Genomic DNA, 23,248 nt, shown 5'->3' on the forward strand with positions numbered 1-23,248 from the left:
AGTTTACACCACCAAGGAAAGCAATATTTTTAGCATGCTCTAGAGCTTTAATCGTAAAATTCACAGCTGATCCATTTTTAAATTAAGAAAAAAACCAATTAGGTATTTCATTTACCTAGTACCTTTAACGGGACCTTTTAATTTTCTGGGGGAAGTTATCGCCGATCAACGAAGAGAATAATTAAATTCCCTATTTACTGTTTGTCCTTAAAAGTTTTCTTGGCTGATCGCATTTATTCCGCCCACTTTTATTTCAGTTTTCCTTTTATTTTACTAGTAAAAGCCTGGTATCTGCTATCTTAATTTGGAGCTTGGATTTCGAAACGAATTCAGCGCGTCGGTTGATACTTTTACATTTGATCACCGTCTCTAAGAGGGCGGTGGATAAAGAATGAGGGTCAGAAGCATAGAAATAGCTGTATTTTACTTCTTCTATATAATCCTAAATTCACTTGACCCTCTTTATTTCACATTCTCACAAAGCTTCATTGTAACATCATTTCAGTTCAATCCGTGGACAAGTTACAGATCTGTGTTGGCGCCTCAAATAATATACACTATTCTAAAGATTATCAGTATATTCTAATTACAATTGGTAATCTATTCGGTAAAAGATTTTATACACAAATGAAAACTTTGAAAAGTTACATGAATTTTATAAACTAATTTATATTTAACATAGAATTTTATTTGAAAAATAAAAAATATTAGACATATGTTTACAAATACATGTACGTATATGCGAAACAAAATACAGGAGAAATATCAGCAAAAACTGCAGTTACGCTATATACGTCTGAGTATATATTATTGCAATAAGAGAAAAGTTTTCGTTTCGGTATTTTATGATTCTTGGATTAATCCTGATGACATTCCGTCCAATCATTGAGACGTCTATCGGGTTCTACTCATATCGATATATCCCATCGAAGGGAAAGGTGTATCAATATCTGTGGGATATTCTTCCCTCCCCAGTAACATAGACGACTGTTCGAGACTAGCTGGACCTATCCATTGGTCCTTGTTCTTTGATAGAAGCAATCGATCGAGTATACTTTTTCATTTTAGAAAATTCATTTTAGAATTGTCGACTGAATAAAATAGACAAATATTAGTTTAATAATAACCAGTCAGTCACAAATGACATATAAAGTTATTTATCCCTTTGTAATAATTTATTTAGAAAAACAGTTTGAAAAATTATAAAATTAAAATCAAAGGAGCAAGCTTGACTTCAGTCATTGATTTGGCAAATGTGTAAGTAGTGGTTTTGTTGACAAAACATAACGGCTGACCGAAATATTTTGGGTGTGTATCAGGCGAGGCGTATATTTGCCCGAAATACCGTGGTTGCTTCATGTTTGGTGCGTATATGCATGAAGCGAAAGTTAAAGCGTACTGCCACTAACGATGCCAGTTTGGAATATTGTCGAGAGCTCGCGTTGTTTATACTTCTGTTAATCAATAAAAATGCTCTTCCCTGTATTGCACGGAGTCTACGCCATGCTGCAAGAAGTTCCTTAAAATTCAACTCACTGAACAATATATTATATACGAGTAGTCCAAGTAACAATAGCGAAGAAATTCCAATAGCACTCTGAAACTTATAATTATTGTCAGAGCATTATTTTTAACAATAAAGTCAGACCAGCGAGATAAAGAAAGACAGAGGAGAGAGAATGGATGGTAATTAGCGCAGATGACATTAAGAGAAAAATTAGCAAAGAAGTAGAAAGGATCAATAACAAACGGACATCTGGTCTGTTACAAGTATGACAGTTGGCTGACCACAGAGGGAACGGTGACTGTTATGGCAAATCCACAAACGTTTTATACAGAATGTGACTGGCGGTAACAGTAGTAGCAAAATTACCGTTACCGCCGTTGCCATCCGCTACCTCTATCCAATATCAGTACCTCTATTATTAGTAACAGTTTCAACCGACAGCATTTCTTTCCTTCTGATTCGCAGTCTGCTATTTGTAACTAATTTAAGACTATACTTTTTCATAATCACTATTCCTTGATCAAACTTAGATAATAGAATAAAATTTATAGCCATGTATAGTGCATATTAATGAATTAAACTACGAATATCGCAGAGGCATCGTTCAAATCAATGTGTTGTTTGCGAAAGTGAGGTGGGAAAAGGCCAGTCGCTGTAGCCAGCAAACGAGACTCGCTGTATCGATCCGTTAATTTGGAACAGGCTCTCGTTGACAGCATGAAATAATTTATCGCTAGCCTACCGATATTTCATTATACATCTTTTTCACACGATCTTCCGTCCTCTTAATACAACCATGTATATCTATATACATATAGTATATATATAGTTACCGATCGAAATCCTTCAGTGAATCTTATGCAATATTAATAACCATAGAGTGAAATATTTCGGAAGATGAACTGATACCGAGCTTACCTGCTAATGAGCCAAATCGCTTGTGCATAAGCTCCATGGAGGATTACATGAATCAAGCTACGAGCGTTTAGCGAATGGCAATATCGGTTAAATCTCTGCTGATTCTGTTTAATCGGTAATTAATTTTCAAACTATAAGACAGAGGTACTTGGGTATTGAAAAATGGGATGAGATAGGTGTGGGATGGGCTCGAAAATCATGAGACTGGTTTCTGTATCGGTGCGGATGAGTATACCGAGTCTATCGATCCTCGCGGCGCACTTGAGATCCCTCATTTCCGGTGGATACATTTTAGGGACCGAAGAATAAGAGGGTAGGATAAGCTTTATCTTCGCAATACTGAAAATAGTTAGAAGGGGGAGAGGGTTGACAAAGGGGAGAAAGCATTATGGAAAATGTGCGTGGGTATGCGTGTCTCAGCCAGAAAGATATTCTTCGTTGTATATACAGTATATTCGCTTTCTTCTTCGGCAAAGAGCGGTGCTCGTGGCTCCCCATCGGCAAGCAACTTCCTGTTCAAGAGTCGATATTGATCTCACCCGTGGAACTCTCGCTACATTTTGTACAAATCACTCACAGCGATTTAGCTGACAAATTACGAGGTACTCACTGGCTCTTGTTTCTAGCGGGCCAAATAAACTCACGTTTGTACCTTCAGTTTTCTTTAGCCGTTTGGAAGAATTGCCGGTGATAAATCTCATTGCCACGGAGAGTTAGCGGTTGCAGGCCTCTCGAATCACACTTAAAATATATCATCTGGTCCAAGTTCGCCCCGTACAGCGAGCTATATATCTATCGACGCGAATCCTGATTTTTATCCGGTTATTATTCATACGCGTCATTGAAACGCTGACTTACTGGATTCGTGCTATATATCCTGCTTTATTCCAATCGCTTTTGCGACACTTTTTGATCTCGCGCGAGTATTGTTCGCGACGAACAAAAAGCGAGATATATTTTTTTCTAATTTTGGTAATGGCTTTTCTTTTTGGAGAGGATCGAATCGGGTCAATCGAAAGGGTGAATTGGATCGATGCGATAGGACGAATAGAGGACACGGGGTGCTGCAGGAGCTTCGGAAGAAATTGAAATTTCGAAGGGTAAGCGTATAGAATGTCTGTGGGTGGTATTTGGAAGGTCGTCTGTGGCCCATAGACAGCAGGATCGTTTTCCTAGACGGCCTAGATACGAGGAGAAGCTGCAGCAGCGTCTTCGAACTACTTAGCAACTTTCGAAGGTTCTCACATCTCGACATTGAAAAGTCAAAGCTTATCTCGCCCGAGTTTATGGCCTTCCTTTCTTTCCAACTGGCCGCTGCTTTCTACTTCGTATCTGTTTCATCCCTCGCTACCTCTGTCTCTCGTTTCATCGCAACCTCCCTTCGCAATGATTACTTTCCCTTTTATCGCATCCCTCAGCTTTCCAAATAAACATCCAATATATATGATTCAGTCGGAAGCTATCCACCCTCTTTATTAGAATAATCTTGTTTGCCTCAGTTTTCCCGCCATTTCCTTCCTACTGTTTTTTTGCAAGTGCCAGAGTTAATATTGAATTGCCAATGGTATTGTAATATTTGCACTAGGATAATGAGGTTAGACGTGCAGGAAATTCCGAATGCGACGATTTTGAAATTCTTGTAGGTAACACATATCCGGTATACTGAAACTGTTTCATTCTGCGGTTGCAATCAATCAGCTCTGACCCAAATTTTGAGGTACGAAGTGGGGGAAGGTCGTTTGTGGAATCAAATTCTTCTTTGAAGAAAAGTACAGTGTGTCCGCTATTGTTGATAGTACCTACTATTAATTATAATTTAATATGTATGATATAACGTAGAGCATCTCAACTCGTGAGTTTTGAAAGTGATTGATTGCTAAAATGAGTGAAAATTGATGAAAATTAATAAAAAAAAAAAAATCACGAATAAGAAATTAATGACTCGGAGCTATATGAATCTTTTATAAGAGAAAGTTTTTAATAGCGAGCGTGTTTATAATGTCTTTGTGAACTTATCGTTGTTTTCCCGTCATTTAATAATGGCTTTGCCAAGTTTTGATCTGAAAATATTATCGTTTTTAAATTCCTATAGAGTTTTCCGTTTGTAGCTCAGGCCCTTTCACAGAGTAATGAAAGGCTGGCTCATTTGGAGAACGTGGCATTTGTCCCTGGGAAAGCAATGTTCGGTTAAATAACGTCAGTTCGTTACCACAGGATGGTAGAAAAATCAGTTACAGTTGAATTGATGGTACAGAGCAACCCAATTCAGTGACTCTTTGACGATAGATCGTAAATATATACGGGTACCAATGGTCTCTTTATCGGAAAACGTAGTACATACAAGTCCAAACTAACTTGGTACGAATTTTCTTTCATTAGAAATATCAGTAAAAACCACCTCGCTCGACGCACATAATATAAACAATAAGAAGCTCTGCTTATTTTCTATTCCTGTGGCACTCCCACCCCCACCCTCTCTCGCCTGCTTTTTACCCTCCACCACCAGATATCCCGGAGTTTGGAGCTCGTTGGAAAAACGGATTTCCGATTTCAATTTGTCCCGCTGAGCACAAAAAGCCGATAAATGGATCTTCTCACTGGTCATTCGTTGTGCAAGAGAATGACACTCTTTTCGAAAGAAAGAAGCCAACCACCGCCTTATTTTTTCCCCTGTCATTCCCATGACGTTAAACGGCGCAAGTGACAGAATCGATTAGAAAACTCCGATGAATTAGAAATTCCAATATCTTTGGGCCCGCTGAAATTCCTACAAATATTTGCCGAATCACTTTCGCGTCGCTACCCAAAATTTATAACTTCCTTTTTCTCTCTGAAAAAGTGTTATTACTATGAAAAATCCTCGTTTTTATTCGTTTTCCAAATTATTCACATTTTACATATTTTTCATGTAATTATATAGTAGACTGAAATTATCTGAAAATAATTATTTACAATTGCTTTTCATTTGGGAACATTTTTCGACTTATATATTCGAGAAAAGCTTTCTGCGAGTTATGGCATAAATTAAGGTTAAATTTTTGTCTTTTCTTTAAAGGATAGACAAGAGGGGGGAAGAGAAGTGTTTAAAATTCTTCGGACATTTTTTGTAAAGCGAGCTTGCTACTCCCGAAAATAGACCGTTAGACCAAGTAAGAAGGATGTCGGCGTTCGAGCTTCAAAAGCTTGTTCGTAAAATGCGGTGACGAAAGGAGCTATTAGGCCACAGACTGCAAAAAGAGAAGTAAATAGTTTGTCTCTCATAGAAGAGTCTACTTTACCCCTGAACGTTTAAAGTGTCAATACTTTTCTACAGCATCAACCCGAGGTTGGTATTCATGCGATTTCTTTTTAAAAAATGTTAAAAGGCTTTCCGGAAAATATAAGGCTTAACCAATAAATATCCGTTACGCAAAAAATACATTTTTATATATACAAAGAATAATTGAGAAAAATATAAGAATACAAATTAATAACGATCTTCTGGTTCGTTGAAATACTACTCCCAATAAAAAAGGGAGAAAGAATCAATCGTTTTATTATTGGAGTAAAAGTTCAATTAGATTTTAGGATTGAAACGGTTAGCTTGGGCGTATAGAAAGCACGATAAAAAGGTAAAATAATACAACGAGAGGGTCGAATGTCTCCAGAAATGAAAATTGGTAAAGACGTCGCTCACCTGCTCAAGTCATATTATATGACATCGCAAGATTCGGATGATTTATTATGTAATATCGCAGAGCAGCAGAGAGCTAGCTATCACTCTCTCTCTCTCTCTCTCTCTCACCCTCTCTATTGCACACCACCTTTTTCCTTCTCCGCTCAATTTCTTTTTGCGCTTATCACCCCTTCATGACACTCTCTCTCGACACAGACGATAATTTTCAATTGAAAGTTCAACGTTAAGAAATTCATAAACGAAGTATTATCGCCAAATCCATCCCCTCCCCTTCTTTATAATCCCCAGTCGCTAATATCACAGCGATTCCTTGATTACATCATCGAAACTTTTCTCTCCTCCTTTATATTGCAGCTTCTGCAAAAAGGACCGTCGATATTGTTATTAAACGATTGTGGCAGAAAATCACTTTAACTCATGAGCCAGCAGTTTTTCGGCGATTCTTACAGAGTTTGGGTTTGAGTTTTGAAGAGGTTAGCCATGAGCCAGTCAGTTAGCATCGCCACGAGTCTGACGAGTCAGCAGGCTCTAGTAGGAGTTTCACGATACTCTCTGATGTATCTTTCAGAGGTTGCTCCTGGAAATAGGATAAAAGTAGGAGGGAAACCGCGAGTGCAGATGGCTACTATGCTGACGAAAATGAAGAGCATTTTCCAATTTTCGTCTGGATATGACGTGGCTCCTAGCTGTCGGAATCCGGAATATTCGCTACGTGACGGTGTTACCGATGTGCTTCACGAAGAAGCCTCGCTACAGCCGCGGAATGATAACATTGCCAGGGACCGGGTCATGTTTCTCCCCCCACACCGTTTTCCGTACACCCTTCTTGCGCATTCGCGCCAAACTTTTTTTCCCCCCAAAAAACACATCCGGTGGAACTGGCTCACCCAATGTCTTATCGCTGCGATGTCCTTTTTCCACCGGTGTTTCTATCCTCGAGTAAAAAAAATAACGATGCCAGATGAAACAACGTAGGAAAAATTCTGAAATATTATATTTGGAAAATTAGGGGATGAAGATATATAAATAAATGTTGGTTGTGTAGCAGCTAAACTGTAGAGAAATGCGTTAGTCCAATAGTCGAGAAGCCGCACGGCAGTGGTGGGTTAAGTTAATTATTTCGCATTCTGGACGTCGAGGTCACGCGCGCCACTAGCATAAGCGCCACTGCCTTCTGCCGCTGTACTTATGGCAAAGCGCTGCAATTTGTAATAATTAATGGCACTCCTTGCGCGGCTCTCGCAGGTACCATCCAATTTCCTAGCCTTGCTCGAGAACTAATTCGGTTTCTTCACCAGTAATTCATAACTAAAATGCAGTTTCTACGATGTAATAGTTGATATTCATTTTGCAATACCTCTTATGGTAAGTTGAAGGACCAGCCTCTGCAGATCTACCAAGATGAATTTAATTCTCGATAATAATAAAGTGTATATTACCTTTCGGTGTGTAAAACTACCAAACCAACACGAGTCGATCTCTCTCACTCCTTCCTCTTTCAGGAATGAAAATATCTTTTGGTGATTATTCCAAGAATTCATAGCTAAACCGCAGTTTCTATTATATATAACAGTTGATGTTCAGATCTTGCAATTTACCTCTTATGGTAAGTCGAGGGACCAGTATCTGCAGATCCACCAAGAGGAATTTAATCCTCGATAATAATAAAGCATATATATACATATATACCTTTCAAGATGCAACACACTGCCAAACCGACTGGAGTCGATCTCTCTCTCTCTCTCTCTCTCCCTCTCCCTCCTATCTTTCGGGAATGAAAAGATCTTTTGGTCATTGTTCCAAGAACGCAGCTGCATTACAGTGGGAGCGAACTTCACAGTGAACCGTAGAAAGATTTTTCGGTTCTGAGACATCAAAGGTATCTGCTGCTTCAATTTTGTCGAGTGGCGTGGGTAATTCCATCCGGAGGAAAGGAAGCAAGTGCAGTGGAGACGGTGAATCCGTTGAGAGATATACATATTATATATATATATAGAGTATACGTATGTACGTTTGGTGCGAATGAACGTTTGGTTGCCTGTAGCTTTCATGGACAATCGTTATGGCGCGCGGAGTGTAAGGGAGTTAAACCAGCTGCAAAGCATTCCAGCTACGCTAATCCGTATCAGCTCGATGTGGTTTCGACAATACCAGCCGTGGACGCTTGTCGCGTAATACCGTGTTTCTACCTGCGGCCTGGAAATAGCATACTAAAACTTGAATCCTGAGAACGCTTCAGCTAATTTGGTCTCTATCGTTGTAAGTACGTCATCCAATATTTCAATATAGTACAATGACCACAATCTCACACTCCTCGCAGCTTGGCTTTTCTATCTGGCAGAAGTTCTCATTAATGTTATAAATGTTATATCTTTGGGTCACCATTGCTAATTTTAATCAATCGATTCTCGTTAATTAGAAACGACTGCAAAGTATAAAATAAATCTAGGTTTATAAAGAAATGCAAAAATAAAGCTTGTAAGTAATGAGGAATAAAAGTGTGCAGCTCTTATTTTCCACGATGATACGATTTCTGTGACTTATGACCAATTATAATAATGGAACAGTATTTGCTCTTCTTTATTAATGACAAAGGATCTCACGAATAAATGATAAAATAAATGTTCAGCCTTGGCAAACATTTACACCCGCCTTTCCTTATTACACGCTTACATAATTTTCCCAAGAATTTAAACTACAGCAAACTATTCCTGATAGCTTCCGAATGCCACGTACAAAACTTAAACCCATTGCACGCTACAAGCAAATTACGAAATTCAAAATTACAGGCTTACGCATCAATCCACGGAAATATCGGTGTGAATAAATTGCCCTAAGATAATACATAGCAGAACAGCTAGGAGCTACATAGATTTTATCATGGTATCTGACGGGATTTGTTTGCAGCAGCTAAATACAAGCCCGCTTATAATTCATTCTGTATCCCGTTTCAGGCAAGAGCAGCGTTTCAGCTTGTTACAGAAAATATTATACATTTATATAACTGCGTACATCTAATTCGATTCAATAATTATTTTTAGAAACATGCAGAATTATAGTAATGCATAATACCGATCTATTTTTTAATTAGACAAAACTATATAAATTCATTAACCTGAATTTAATTGAATTATAGAAATTGTTCGAAAAAAACCAAGAAATTCCACAATCTGTCTTTCAAGAATGGCTAGCTTTTCGCAAGTTTTCATTGCTTTCAGCGCGTTCATTAACCGCGGAGAATCAAAAAGGTAATTTAATTCGTGTTTGTTTTATGGGTCGGGGTTCTATAGGGGAAATTATGAAAGGTTAAGAAAATTAAAAGGTGCCTTTGTTAAATTGATAAGTTACTCTTTTGTACGATGGTTCAGTGAGCTTGTAAGTCTGTTTGACCTCTGCGTGATTTGGAAGCGCGTGGTGAGCTTTTAAAGAAGGGACCACTTTAGATCGTTTATCGTCATTCTTCTCAGAACCTGCTCACTTTCCCCCTTTATCATTTGTCCCCTCTTTCTTCTCGATAGCAGATTTTCCTTGGGAGAGACAGAAGGAAGCTTTTTGACGAATTTCAAGAAGTTTCGTTTGGAACACACCGGTTCACCATTATATTACAAACGAATGTATGCTGGTATTTCATATTTACATTCTTTTCACACTTCCTCTTGCATTGGCTTAAAAAAGATTTCGCGCAGCTACCACACTATTTAAACAGACTCTTTTCACTCACATATGAACTCCTTTTAGCTCGTCTTTGTATGTACACTGTAAAAAATTTTGGTAAAAATATAAAGAAAGTTGGTAGGAAACTCAGCTTTCTATAGCTACTGTCTTTGTAAAATATTACATTTGACTCTAAAGGAATTAATGGAGACTTTTATTACTCTAAAAACATATTGTAAAATTAAAACTGTAAATTCATAATGAAAATTGAGTGGCACAGATCTGCCCAAGATTGTTAACACAATCCCAGAAAAATTGGTGCAAATGTATACCTATCGAAAAAAGTGTTAATTTTCTGATTTTTTTATCGTAAATATACACAAGGAGCGATGCTAGTACAGCGGCACTGGCAATGTACACAGGTTTTTTGTTGCAAGCGCATATTGCAACGGATGTAGCAGATTACAAGGATATCATGGTAAAGTTTGACTTGTTTGACTGACGGTCTAGTACTTTTGCCATTAATAACTAAAACCTCTTTGCCCTTATTTTCCGCTGGGAGCTCATTAACATGGGGCGTTTAAATCATGAAACACATTTTTGAAGAGCTGGTTTGGTTGTTCAGCCCCTGTTGGATCGTGGTAATACGCAATACCATGGCATGAATTATATTTCATTTGTGGGAGGAAAGATTAATGATCCCTGGTGGTCGATGCTAAATCTTAATTAACAGCTTTACCATTGCTGCCTAATTGTGCGAGTTTTTCTTCAAAGCCCTAATTATAAGAATGAATGTTTTTATTTTGCAAAGTTTATGATAAACGATAAAAGCTGCTAAGCGGTAATTGGCAAGGATAATGATAAAAAGTGAGGTAGTATTGCTCGACGTTAAAAGGGCCCTTCAAATGATCTCATCTTTCCTCATCTCGAGTTTCCTGTTTCGTCCAATGTCATCGGGATTTTCGTCTCCTGAATGTAGCTCTCGGAGTCTGGGCCCTTTGCTAGTTAATTGGTAAGATTAACGAGCGAGCATGAGTCGGGTAAAACAACTCTTGAGGTGGACTGCGCTTTTTCTTTATGCCTGTAATCCGAGCATGATTATCGGCTAAAGCAAACTTCAATTTTACCCTCGTCACAGTCATTAAATTCTTTACGAGACAGTATGCTTCAACGTGATTCATTCTAATTTTCCTCCCTTTCGAGCGCTATAATTTATTCACGGAAATTTTCATTCAGTCTCATCTTTATTTGCTCGCGCTGTTACGAAAGATTGTGATCCGCGTTCTGATAAAATATTAACGATATCCACTGCGTTCAGTGATCTCAATTTGCGAGTCTTCAGTTCGTTATCGTGTTACCCGCATAAGCGTAAACGAGCGTTCTTTTGTCCTATGGAAAATTTCATTGTAGGAGCTCGTGTCGTGACAAACTTTTCTAATTAAGGGTGTCTAATGAAGAAACGCTTCATCTCGTCAACACGTAAATGAGCCTGTAGCGGCAGCAACCTGCAAAATTTAGTTCAACTGGCGCACACAAGTAAACACCTATATAAAGAAGCTTAAATATACTCGAATATGGACATAAAGGGAGCAAAATAATATACGCAAGAACGTATTTTTCCGAGATTCCCAGGGATAGCTAACCGAGATATACAAGTGAGAGTGGTTTAAACTTAACGATAAAAATATACGCTACCAGCTTGGAATTAGGCAGCAAATGTAAATGTCGTCGCGTATGAAGATATACAGCCGAGCTTCCGTGTAATGAGATATTTTATCTGCGTCCTTCTCGTAAAACCTTTATGGACGCTTTCTTGGACAGGACCTCTGCCTCTGCAAATCCCTCAGAGGGGATGTTTAATCTATAATCGTATAATAACACGTGTATCTACCACGAAGAAACGGATATAAGAGGCATGTATGTGTCTATAACTATTCGCATTTGCTCTTAATTCCAAATTAAATTACGCAATACCATATATGTGGAAAACTCACTCCTTTCATACGTTTCATACATTCCTCGGTGCATTCTTTATTATCGAAGATCTCGCGTTAATTTCTACTGCGTTAATATTTTAATTTTCAAATAATTATTATCGTAATTAATCCCATATATAAATATCGAGGCTGTTCCATCTTAATTTTGCATGTTGGAAATCGAATAATACTTTTTATTAATAAATTTAATTGTTTAATTTTAAACCATGTTCTTCAGAGATTTGTCAGCGTTCTTGAGTTTGCTTTTCCAATGCTTCAGTATCTCTTCCTTTTAATTAAGTCTTTCTTGCAGTTCATTATCGTTGCTAATATAGAAGGGTTGAGTTTAGTTGACGCAACTTAGAATCTTGTCTTTCTGGAGGACACGCCATGACTGCGTACCGGTGCAAATTAGTAGTAGGCAAAAAGGTACTGCGAGTCAGCGATGAGTTAATAATACGTAACTTCGTTCCATTATTTCGTGCACTTGGATGTTCCATAGGTCGTTGCGATAAAGATGGTCGAGCCTACGCGTATGGACAGTTTGCCATCCTGAATTAATTGACTTTCCACTTTGTTACTTAATTAAAGCAACGATAAACGAACACTGTATATGTCCCCTGTAAAATCATTATGAAACAAATTAACGAGCAGTCTCGGTCCTGCACGAGCACTTTTGACCTATTATCGAATATTTCTCACACCCGAGTTCTGCTTCTCCATAGGCCAATATTATTGACAATTATCTCTTGTTATATGCAGATAAAAATATATTATACAATTATCTAGCAGATAAAATTTCTTTCATCATAAATCTGTACACAAAGAAGCTTGTTACGTTGAGTCATTTTATCAATGATATCTTTTCAAAAGCGATAACGAATTTTAATTGGTCCACAAAAGATCGATCGCTATTAAAATAGATTAAAAAACGTAGACGTTTTAACCATTTTGTACACGCTTGTTCAGTAATAATGACGACACTCGTGATAACAGAGGTTGCAAGAAAAAGTCGAGGGTCAATGCATTGATAGCATAGAAAATTTTTCTCATCCAATCAACATTGAGGAAGAGTTATCGTGATACGTATTTTTGTGTGTGAAGAGACGAAGCTCTGAACTGTCAGGTACATGGTTAGGAAGATTCGAAAGCAAGAAAATAAATGCTTCATCACGATGACCACTTCCCACGCATCTTTTCCCCATCATCAGGATTCTTTATTTTCTAGGAAAAAGGAAAATTCTCGAGCAAATCAATATCAGTCGTTTACGATACAAAGAAGTGTTTTGTAGCTCTGTTGAGATATAACGCGAAGATAATCCGGGATCTACCAGTATCTCGTCAAAGAAATGTATATATATATATAATCAATCGCGATAAGCCAAGGTTGATTCGGTTTAAATTTGCTGGTCGCAGACAGCTCGATCAGTGTAGACAATTCATGATGTTGCGTAGGTTTGGTGGGAAAATCGTACGTCCAAGTGTAAGGCTCGTATCTGATACTGTCCAAGGCTGTCCTGCAGTAGAGGAAGGTAACCCACAAACTCTACCATGGAACGAGGCCAAAAGCTTGGAGGAGATTCCTGGTCCAAAGCCACTTCCGATTATCGGAAACCTTCATAGATTTCTGCCTATCATTGGTAAGCTTGGATAATCTCGCAATAACATTGATAAAACGTTGATTCACCAACGATATTCAATCGATAGCTATACATTTTACAAATCTATATACTTACGTAGCGTATCTCCATTTTACAGGAAAGTACTATAAGGCATCGTCGGACTACACTTTGCTTATGAAGGATATGTACGAGGAATTTGGTCCAATCGTAAGGTTACCAGGAATGCTAAATCAACCAACAGATACTTTGTTTTTATTCGATCCTTTATTGGCTGAACAGGTAATAGAACGTAATTTCTTTATTTTTTTTTAAATTTTGTTGAGAGGAGAACCTAAATGCTTTTGGAATTACTTATTTAAACAAAAGTCTCGTAAAACAGTAGTTATATATATATATATATATATATATAGGTACTCCTTTTAATGCATTTGATAGTAAATTATTATTACATTTTCATTTTCCCTCGATTTGAATTCCAAGAGAATATTTTTCCTTTCTTCCTTTATTCTCTTGTACGAGCTTTTGTCTACCTGAAAAACAACGAATTACCTTTTGGAGAGCATTCGAAACATCTTTTCGCACTTAAGCGTGATACGGGCAGCTGGAGAATCGAGCTGTTGATTGCCGTCCACCAGCAGCTGAACAGCTATAAACCAGCTGTTTCCCTTGAAAATAATCCTGAGGGAGGCGTATAGCTTGATTTCGCAAGAGAGAAATTTATGAAAATGTAGAAAGTTATTTTTCTAAGACTATTGATTCTAGCTGATGGTTCGTCGAGTTTGAGGCTATCATACTGTTATTCTCAAAGGCAAAACCCGTGGTAAATTGCGAATCCAGAGGAGGTTTAATTGGAAGGGTGGAGAGCGTTTATGAAGAAATAATTTTCAATCTTACTTTAGCCGAAGCACATCGTGGTGAATCGCATGCAGTTCGGGCGGAATTATCTCTGGGTGTAAGTCAGGATTTATAGAAAAAAGAAAGATAGGAGAAAAACGATTCGGCGAGAAACTGGGAGATCGGATTAAGGGAAATTAAGAAACTCTGAGCTGGATTACGAAACTAACGAAGAGATTGGCGCGCATTATCCGGTCTGTTGGGCACATTTCGACCGATTTGTCGAGACAGCTAATTCTGCTGTCGTGGTGATCACGGCTTGGCCGCGCGAGGTGCTCTTATTCTATCGGAAGCTGTACCTATTGTAACTTGCACAGAGCATTGCTGGCACATGACACAGGTTTTTTTTTTCTCGTTGTAACTGCATTATTTCACTCGGTAAGCGACTTCATTTACAAACTTAACGACCGGCCCTCGTAATACAATTCTCAGTCCACACGCAAGATAAAACGTCTCCTTTTCTCTCCTCGCTCGGTTAATTAGCACGATTTAACGATGAACAAAGTTTCAGCGACGAAAGTTTGTTCGTCGCATTTTTTACAGAGAATCGTTTATTGCGTTGACAAGGAATTTAACACGCTGCTTTCAAAAACAGTTTGCCCCTAGGGCCGTGCTCAACTTTTATGCTGTAAAATATTTTGTATCTCATTTGTTAAGTTTGTCAGAAATAAATGTATTGGGAAGTTTGTTTTCCACCACGAAAGTTTCTTTCCGAGTTTGGGAAGAATCTAATTGCGCTCGTTTTGTTGCTGGTCAATAAAAATTTGAAGACCTTTCCCTGGTGTGCTTTGGAATCAAGCGAGGTCACGATGTGGCTCACCGTGTGTCAGAAAATTTGTTGGCAATAGGAACGATGAGACTTGGAACTTTAGTTGAGAAGTTCAACTTGAGACAGGCTCCACTTCAGGATTCTCTACTACGTCATTCGTTTCTGCCAGGTCATACATCTTGACGAAAATGAGCGAGACTAAAATCAGAGCTCTTGGATAAGTTGAATCGGGCGACTCCAAGTTATTTTCTGTCTTACGTTTGCTTGATGACTTGTAGACAGGTCGATGGAATTCAAGAAATTTATTTTAAAGAGCTTCGACTTTGCCTCTGTCAGTTGACATTCGTACTTCAACTATAGTACTCGACCCTTATCCTCCGGCTTTTCAATATTTTCGAATAAGTGTTATACTAGCTAGACTCGTTTGTATTTTTTTCGGAAGATCTACAAACTTTTGATACGCGAATCCAACTTATTTTTGAAAAACTACAATTACACTTGTTATTATGATTCAGAGTTTCCATCGATGAGGTGTTCCCCAACTAAGTTTCAGCCACGAAGTCCAATAATGATTCTCCTTATCTCTAATAACCATTAATTTCGAGCAAATGTTCTTTCCTTCGAGAATTTCCAAGCTGTCAATTAGGGGATGCGAGCCATCGTTAAGACCTTCCAGGTTTCTCCTCGCCAGTGGCGAAGTTCCTTTTCGGGGCTCTTTTGATCCGTGTTTGCTCATTATTGGATTGCCACTTGTATACCAAGAAAAGTTAGATCTTGATAAATCAAGTAATCTGTACTTGTATGCATGTACACATTCACATACCTTTTTCAATCATTTATTTTACACTTTCAACTTTGAACAAGTAGAATAAACATAGATGTAAATTCCAGAGTTCAAATAAGAAGAGACAATGCCATCTACTCTTTCAACGCGTTTGACAACAAAAAATTCACTTTGCTCTCATGTGCCAATTTTATATTCTGTTCATGATTTTTAAATGAACGTATCTTTCATAGATAAAAGAGAGAAGAACTATCAAAAATTTTGAAATTTAAAGTGCAAATTGAAGAATAAGAAACATCCCAACAGTGAATATTCTCCTTGTATATATTCTTGCATAAACGAAATTCATGGTGTTAATATCCAATAACTGAACATTTTACATTTGCAATAACCGTAATTGCAAACATTTAATGCACTCGAAACCACAAAGCTCGCGTAAAATCTACGGTAAGAACAGAAGTAAAATTCAACAAAACAATGGAAAATGGATACCATGTAACTATAAACGTTTTAAATCGAATTACTCGAAAAAGTATTTTTTGTTACATTTCACTCGTTTAGAATGACTCGTGTAGCACGTTACTGATATAAAAGTTGAGAGGTGTATGGGGAAAGAAGAAAGGGAGTGAAAAATATGCAAAACAATTCTCATCCATCAACTATATCGAGGTAGATATCGCGAGTGATCTTCTGGCAAGCGAGTGCACCATTGCATTTGTCCAACGTTTTTGTATTCTCGATAAATCTCGTTTATCTTAAAGACTAGAGCTCATGCTTTTGAGGAGCCAATCTCTACTTTGTGATATCGATAACGACAAGACAGGTTTTTCCGAAGTTGTATAATAAGATGCAAATTCCAGGATTTTTTGCTTTACAGATTGAATGAAAGATCCTTAAAGCTTCTCAGGATGTGTCTGCGCGTCCCCCCTTAACCTATATATAGATATACTCCTCATGCGTCATAGGAAAGCTATATATATATATAGTAGAGTATAATACGATTGTTGAAAATTGTCCAAGAGCAAAAGTAGCCTAGCTGAGGCGATAATTACATCGAAGCTGAGGACAAAAGCAGATTTGATATGGAAATCGTTGCTGGGTGATGCAGATTGGATCGGTGGTTAACTATAGCCCAAAGAAGAGAATGGTATGATCGATTCAACGTGAAAATTTTAGTCGAAATCTGTGCATGCTCCGAAAGGAGAATAGTACTTCGTTGTGGCACGTCTGTTTGAGTTTAGAGAACAGAGCCTTTAACGATGTCGAACTAATGCGAATGTGAGCACGTTCGCAAATGTAAGCACTGCGGGAAGATGGACGATGGTCATGCCGATTCGGTGCTTGTTTAGAGTCGATAAACAAACGCCCTTACCGTTCAATTAAATCATCGCACTGGAAGCTTTAACTATCGTCGTTTCTATCCATGATATTCTCTTATGCCATTGTGCAAATTGTTCTTCGATCATCGTGCAAATTAATATATACAGAAGAAGGAAGCTCGATATTTTTAACAAAGCTTCGACTCCTTTCCAGTTCGAAACAATCATTGAAACTTTGAAGCACCTTATCGATCTGTCTCCCACTGTAAATTGAGCTAAATCCTATTACACTCGAGATCAATCATCAGTTTATAATGATCATAAATAATTCCTATAACGACCTCCGCTATAATTAAATCCGGCTTCTCGAACATTCGACCTACCTATTCCAGAATCATTACTCATGCTTTACCTTGCCCAATTAACGTTGTACTACATTCTATAATATTAAACTCCTACCAATTAAGATTCCAACTGAATAACCAATGGCCAATCTTTTTTAGGTCTTCAGAATGTCAGGCCCAATGCCTGTGAGAAATGGAGCGCAAAGTATATTGCGGTACAGGAAGGAATTGCGTAATGATTTTTTCCAAGATGTATTTGGGATCACTGTTACGTAATGTGTAATTTTTAATATAATAATAATACAGTATTTTATTGGATAAGAGTTCTCACGCTTTGACATTTTATACATGTGTAGGCAGAAAGAAGAATGGCAACACTTTAGGAAGATCGTTAATAAAGTTATGCTGAAACCTCAAGTGACTAAACAATATTTGGCTGGTATCAATAAAGTTGCAGAGGATTTTATTGAACGGTAGGTATGATCAAATATAATTTGTGATATAGTGTGTTTCGAGTATTAAATTGTTATGTTCTTAGGATAAAAGATATTCGCAACGACAAAAATGAAATGCCTGATGATTTTGCCAATGAGCTTAATAAATGGGGTCTTGAATGTAAGATTTCTATTGAAAATTTAAAAATCACTTTTCTTTTGTTTTATATTAATACTTGCACTTTTTTTCAGCTGTAAGTTTTGTAGCTGTAAATACCAGATTAGGCTGTCTAGGCAAAAATCTTGCAGAAGACTCGGAGCCACAAAAGATAATCCGTGCAATACAAGAATCTCTTCGTTTGATGTATTTTCTCAACGGAGTACCTAATTTTTCTGCGTACTATCCAACAAGAAGATGGAGAGAATATGTAAAACATCTAGATACCATTTTCGAGTAAGCTTCAAAATCCATTTACAGAATACACTTTGTGTAATAATAATGATGGGAGAGTGATGCATTTATCAATATAATAGAACGATTCACAAGATTCTTATAAACACAACGGAGGAGGTAGAAAGAAATCCGAAAGGAGAGAATGAAGAGAAAAGTATTTTCGAGAGGCTGATTGAAATCGACAAAAAAGTTGCTTTGGTTATGGCGTTGGATATGATTCAAGCGGGAGTAGATACGGTAAGAGTAATTATTATTGTTTGTTGTTCTACCATGTTGAAGTTACTGTCACAATCGGTGGAGGGAACCACGAATAAACTGTCTGGTTCGGGAAGTACGGAAGTGCATTAGTGCAAGTCGTGAAACAACCAAAACTTTTCTCGTCTTAACGGAGTTCGCGCTTCTCGTCGAACCAGTCGTTTATTATCAAAAGTCTTTAAAGACCTAGCAAAATCGTAATAATTGTCTTCGAATGTTGAACTCGTAAATTATGTGAAATCCCTGTGCGGTCTTGCGGTTTTGGTTTAAAGAAAAGTTGATAAGTGCAATTTTAAGATAGGGCATCAAAAACCATCGGGTGACTCGGTAGATAGGCACCTCTATTTATTTGACTTATCAGTTGTAGCAGAAGACCTTTTTTTGCAGACCTCAGCACTCGTAAGCAAAGTTTTGTATATGCTAGCAGTCAACCCAGAAAAACAAGAACGCTTACGCCAAGAGCTGGCAGAGTTTGCCCCTGATGGAAAGATTACTGCAGCTAATCAAGACAAACTTGTATATTTAAGAGCTTGCATTAGGGAAACAAATAGGTATTTATCCTAATAAGACGGGACCATCAATTATAGACGAAACATAAGATCGTACATTAAAATATAAATTGCTATTTAGAATCATTCCAGTAGCTCCTGGTAATCAGCGAATAATTGAAAAGGATACAGTGCTTGGTGGATATCAAATTCCAAAAGGAGTAAGGATTATTAAAAAATCGTGAATTTTCGTCTGGACAATATTCCATTAATTATAAAATATTCTAGACTAGCGCAGTATTGTGTCATATGACAATGTCAAATATGGAAAAATATTTCGACAATCCAGAAGAATTCAGACCTGAAAGGTGGCTAAGGTCTGACCCAAATTGGAATGGTAATATTAGTAAATTCATTTCTTTGCCATTTGGACACGGAGCTAGATCTTGCATAGGACGAAGAATAGCAGAGATGGAAATAGAAACTTTAATTTCGCAAGTAAATATCCATTCATTTTATTATTTAAAACACACACAAATGCGATCAACAATTTAACCTATGCTTCTGTTTCAGCTTGTCACTAACTTTGACATATATTGGCACCATGAACCATTGCAATTTAAGACCACCCTCCTGCATATCCCAGCATCACCCTTAAAATATAAATTCGTAGATAGGCAAAAATAGCTAAGATTTAAGAAGAGCCAACTTCAAAAGGTGCAGCTTAGCGAGTAATTTAATAGTAGAATTAAAAAGGCAGGTGAATGTATGCATGGTACATATAGGAGATGGGAACGTTGCTGCTGCCGGGCGAAAAGTGGCCGAAATAAAATAGCGCAAAGGAAGAAAGAGAAAAAAAAAGCTGGAAACATTTGGAGTACCTAAAAGCTCCTGTAATTAGCAGGGATACCGGTACATAACCGTGCAGCTTTGAGTCTGCGCGTGGAAGGGAGCCAGGATAGTTCTTTATTCATGGCATGTTAACGTGAATGCTGTAACGAACGAGCGAGAAGCCTCGTCTCAATGTATTTTCAATCGACGTTAATGGCAATAGCGATGAAGGAAGCTCGCGAGAATTTGAACAGAGCAGCCGCTCGCTTTTAACGCCTCTTCGATTCTATTCACGTTCCTTCACACCTAAGGACAACTCCATCTCGAATAGGGGCTTCAAAAGGCCAAGGATACGAATCCGCGGCCCCAATATAAAAGACTAAGTAGATTCAACAAAGAGACTACCACTGTTCAGATTCACCATCGATCCTCTTCCTTTGATCCGAACTTTCCCCAAATCCACACTTATTTTCTCCAATCCTCCATTATGTAAAATATACTTGGTTGCTCCATTAGATAAATATACTTGGACGAATCTACTCCAGCGACAATTACTTTCCACGGTTATTACCGAATGAAGAATGAGAATCGACTGATGAAGTAACGCGTTAAGGATTCTCTCTCTGCGTTTTGCATTACTCAGCTCCGAATTTCTAAGATCATATTAAGACTACGTTTAGCAGACAGAGACATTGAATATTCTTCAATGTTAGTTTCTTCGTCTCTTCACCGCTGAGAAATTAACGCGAGCTCAAGGTTAATTGACTTTTAGACTGCTTCTGAATAGTTCAAATGTGTAATTTCGTATTTCTGTCTCTTCTTGTGTTCATGTATATGTAAATATTCTTCTATTTTTAGGGGTGAAGCGATAAGGTAACAAGTCTAAATATAATTAATGCTTTATTGTAAAAAGAGGTTTACAGATATTTGAAACGCTTTATAATTTTTATGTATTTCGTGTTGTAAGATGGAACAGAATTAATTTCCATAATAATAATAGAGATATATATTTATCAACTTACTCTGTAGATATTTTCAGTACTATTGATCCATGTGACGGTCTCTTTTAATTAAGAAATTATTCATTTTGAACACATGACGCGTGTAAAGGGGATCGCGTGGGAGGAAAACTGATAAGCGAGATTTTTCTTCGATCGTCTTTCTTCTCCGAGGTAAAAGCTTCAAGGGAAATAATAGCTTTTCACTTCTCACTCTCTACCTTACTTGTATTAATCTCTTTTTATGATTTTAGAGTGTAAATCTCAAAATTGAAGCATTCTTGATCATTTATTTTTTGAGATTAATTAATTGTATAAAATGTATTAATATTATTGTATGTAAAGTACTAAACGCTCCAACACGTTCTTTCCATTAGCAAGTTTATAACATGAATTGCTTAATATAACCTGAATAAAGGACAATAGTTAAAAGTTAATTAACTTTTAATTGTGTTATAAACTAGCTAATAGAAAACAATGGTTAGTGGGAAAAAGCTTTTAATACCATTAACGACTATCCATTTCATTGTATTTTCTTTATTCATCGGTAAAAGTAGTAACATTGATTAAATTATAAAGCAATAAAGAATAATTTACGGACAATTAAGCAAATTCGTTAAAAACTGACTTTCGTCAGATATTCAATAGCAGGATACACATCAATGGCGTTAAAAGAACAATAAATTATCGAATCATAGAGCAATGAAAGTAGAATTTTTCAAGGCCTCTTGAAGAATCTGATAAATGAAATATTCCGATATAACTCACTCAACAAGTTTCTATTTCCATCACACTTATTCCCGTTAGTTTCGTTTATTGCATTTACTTCATTCTTACTTTACCCTTCATTTAGCAATGTATCAAATAAGAAAGTAATCAGGAAAGTGGTTCCGTCGGTTCATTACTTTTTACAAATGGAATTGAAAGATTCACGGTCTATATACGACGCTTTTACCAAAGTCCATGACTTCTAAATATTTAATATCATATATACGCTTTTCCAATTGTAGACCACTGGATTTTATAAAAGCAGCTTATAATTTTTTATTCCGTCAGACATTATTGTTTTGTCTCTTCTAAAAGCTATGCTTTAAAGAGTCACAATTTTATTATTTTTATATATTGCTAACCACATAAAAATAATTAACAAATGTTTTTGGTCATTTCTGTGACGTGATATTTTTTATTTTGATTTTTTAAACGCGAGTTGAGTGAAGCTATAAAATAGACCGCATCGACTATACAAACAGCCTGGTATCTGTAAAGGGAGAAAAAACGAAGTAGTTACAAGCTAGCTGGGAAAACAAATAAAAAATGGTGAAAAAGTAACTTTTCATTTGATTGGATTTGATAACTATACTATGCGTTTCGGGGACTAGACAAAAAAACAATGAGTGAAGTGAAAAATTGATATTACTCAACTATATACGAGGACAATCTACCTGATTATGTTCCGGATATGTTTTTGAAATATTACCTCTTGACTGTGAGAGGGCAGTTGGCCAATAGCTCGGGATTAGTATAATTTGGGGAAATTGTAGTAGCCTCAGGGATATTCACATGCAATCGCCAGAATTCAGTGAAAGCTGAGTAGGTTCTCGAAACGTGGCCATTGATACAAAGGTTATAGTATACAATAGCAACAACTATAAAATCAGTAGTATATACATATATATAGGTATATGTATATCGGGGTGTGTGCGTTTAGAGGATCCCTTTACAATTTACGAGTATTAGTGAGCGAGCCTTCGTATATCGAAGCATTATTGAACTATGGAACATTTGAGCGAATTATGAATTATGATTGCACATAGAAGCTAACTGTTAGACTAACTGCTCATGTATGTGATAAAAATGAATTTTGTCGGTTTCGTTGAGATCACACTCGATTACGTCGAGAAATTCATATAATACAGGGTGCAAGGCATTTGATCACGTTTCTAACCTGTATGGCCTTGTTCTCCTCCCTTCCCCTCATCCTTCCTCCCCCCCCCCCCCTCCCTCCTTATTTCACTTCTTCCACCAGTTCTTCCAGTTCTCCCATTTCTCCTTTTATATACGCCTTGCACTTCACCGCGATATTGGACCTCTGCGTTTGTCGAGAGTGTTCGACTGGCGGATCAAGCTGAAACTCATTGAACTATGGTCTCACGGGAGGTTGTTTACCGTGGCTGAAGGCTCGAAGGCACCGCGCGACGCTTTTTAGATCCAACAACAAGAAAAGAAGCTGAAACGAGCTCGAATCTTCGTTTTCCGTTACAGGAATTCCGCGTCCGTGCTTTCCAATTTTTCTTGAGCTTTTTAAAATTTTATCTACTTAGATAT

At 37.3% G+C, this 23,248-nt stretch overlaps 1 protein-coding gene across 2 annotated transcripts in view; it reads left to right on the top strand.

Annotated features, from left to right (window-relative positions):
• LOC136782957 (probable cytochrome P450 301a1, mitochondrial) overlaps window positions 1-21,506 on the top strand; it is a 70,721-nt gene extending 49,215 nt beyond the window's left edge. Inside the window, exons 3-13 of one of the 2 annotated variants that reach the window (XM_066742738.1) lie at window positions 13,187-13,371; window positions 13,490-13,632; window positions 17,623-17,735; window positions 17,820-17,936; window positions 18,002-18,078; window positions 18,150-18,351; window positions 18,432-18,588; window positions 18,994-19,157; window positions 19,237-19,315; window positions 19,383-19,592; window positions 19,668-21,506. In XM_066742738.1, the coding sequence (XP_066598835.1) occupies window positions 13,528-13,632; window positions 17,623-17,735; window positions 17,820-17,936; window positions 18,002-18,078; window positions 18,150-18,351; window positions 18,432-18,588; window positions 18,994-19,157; window positions 19,237-19,315; window positions 19,383-19,592; window positions 19,668-19,781 (1,338 nt within the window). In that variant the 5' untranslated portion in view covers window positions 13,187-13,371; window positions 13,490-13,527 and the 3' untranslated portion in view covers window positions 19,782-21,506. Of the gene's footprint in view, window positions 1-13,186; window positions 13,372-13,489; window positions 13,633-17,622; window positions 17,743-17,819; window positions 17,937-18,001; window positions 18,079-18,149; window positions 18,352-18,431; window positions 18,589-18,993; window positions 19,158-19,236; window positions 19,316-19,382; window positions 19,593-19,667 lie in introns of those variants that run through there. The other variant, XM_066742739.1, reaches the window with a different exon arrangement.
• Window positions 21,507-23,248: the final 1,742 nt, after the last annotated feature.

This window comes from Prorops nasuta, unplaced genomic scaffold (assembly GCF_024137725.1).
Source record: "Prorops nasuta isolate Cenicafe-Biocafe unplaced genomic scaffold, Cenicafe_Pnas_1.2 PNAS00031, whole genome shotgun sequence".
Lineage (NCBI taxonomy): Eukaryota > Metazoa > Arthropoda > Insecta > Hymenoptera > Bethylidae > Prorops > Prorops nasuta.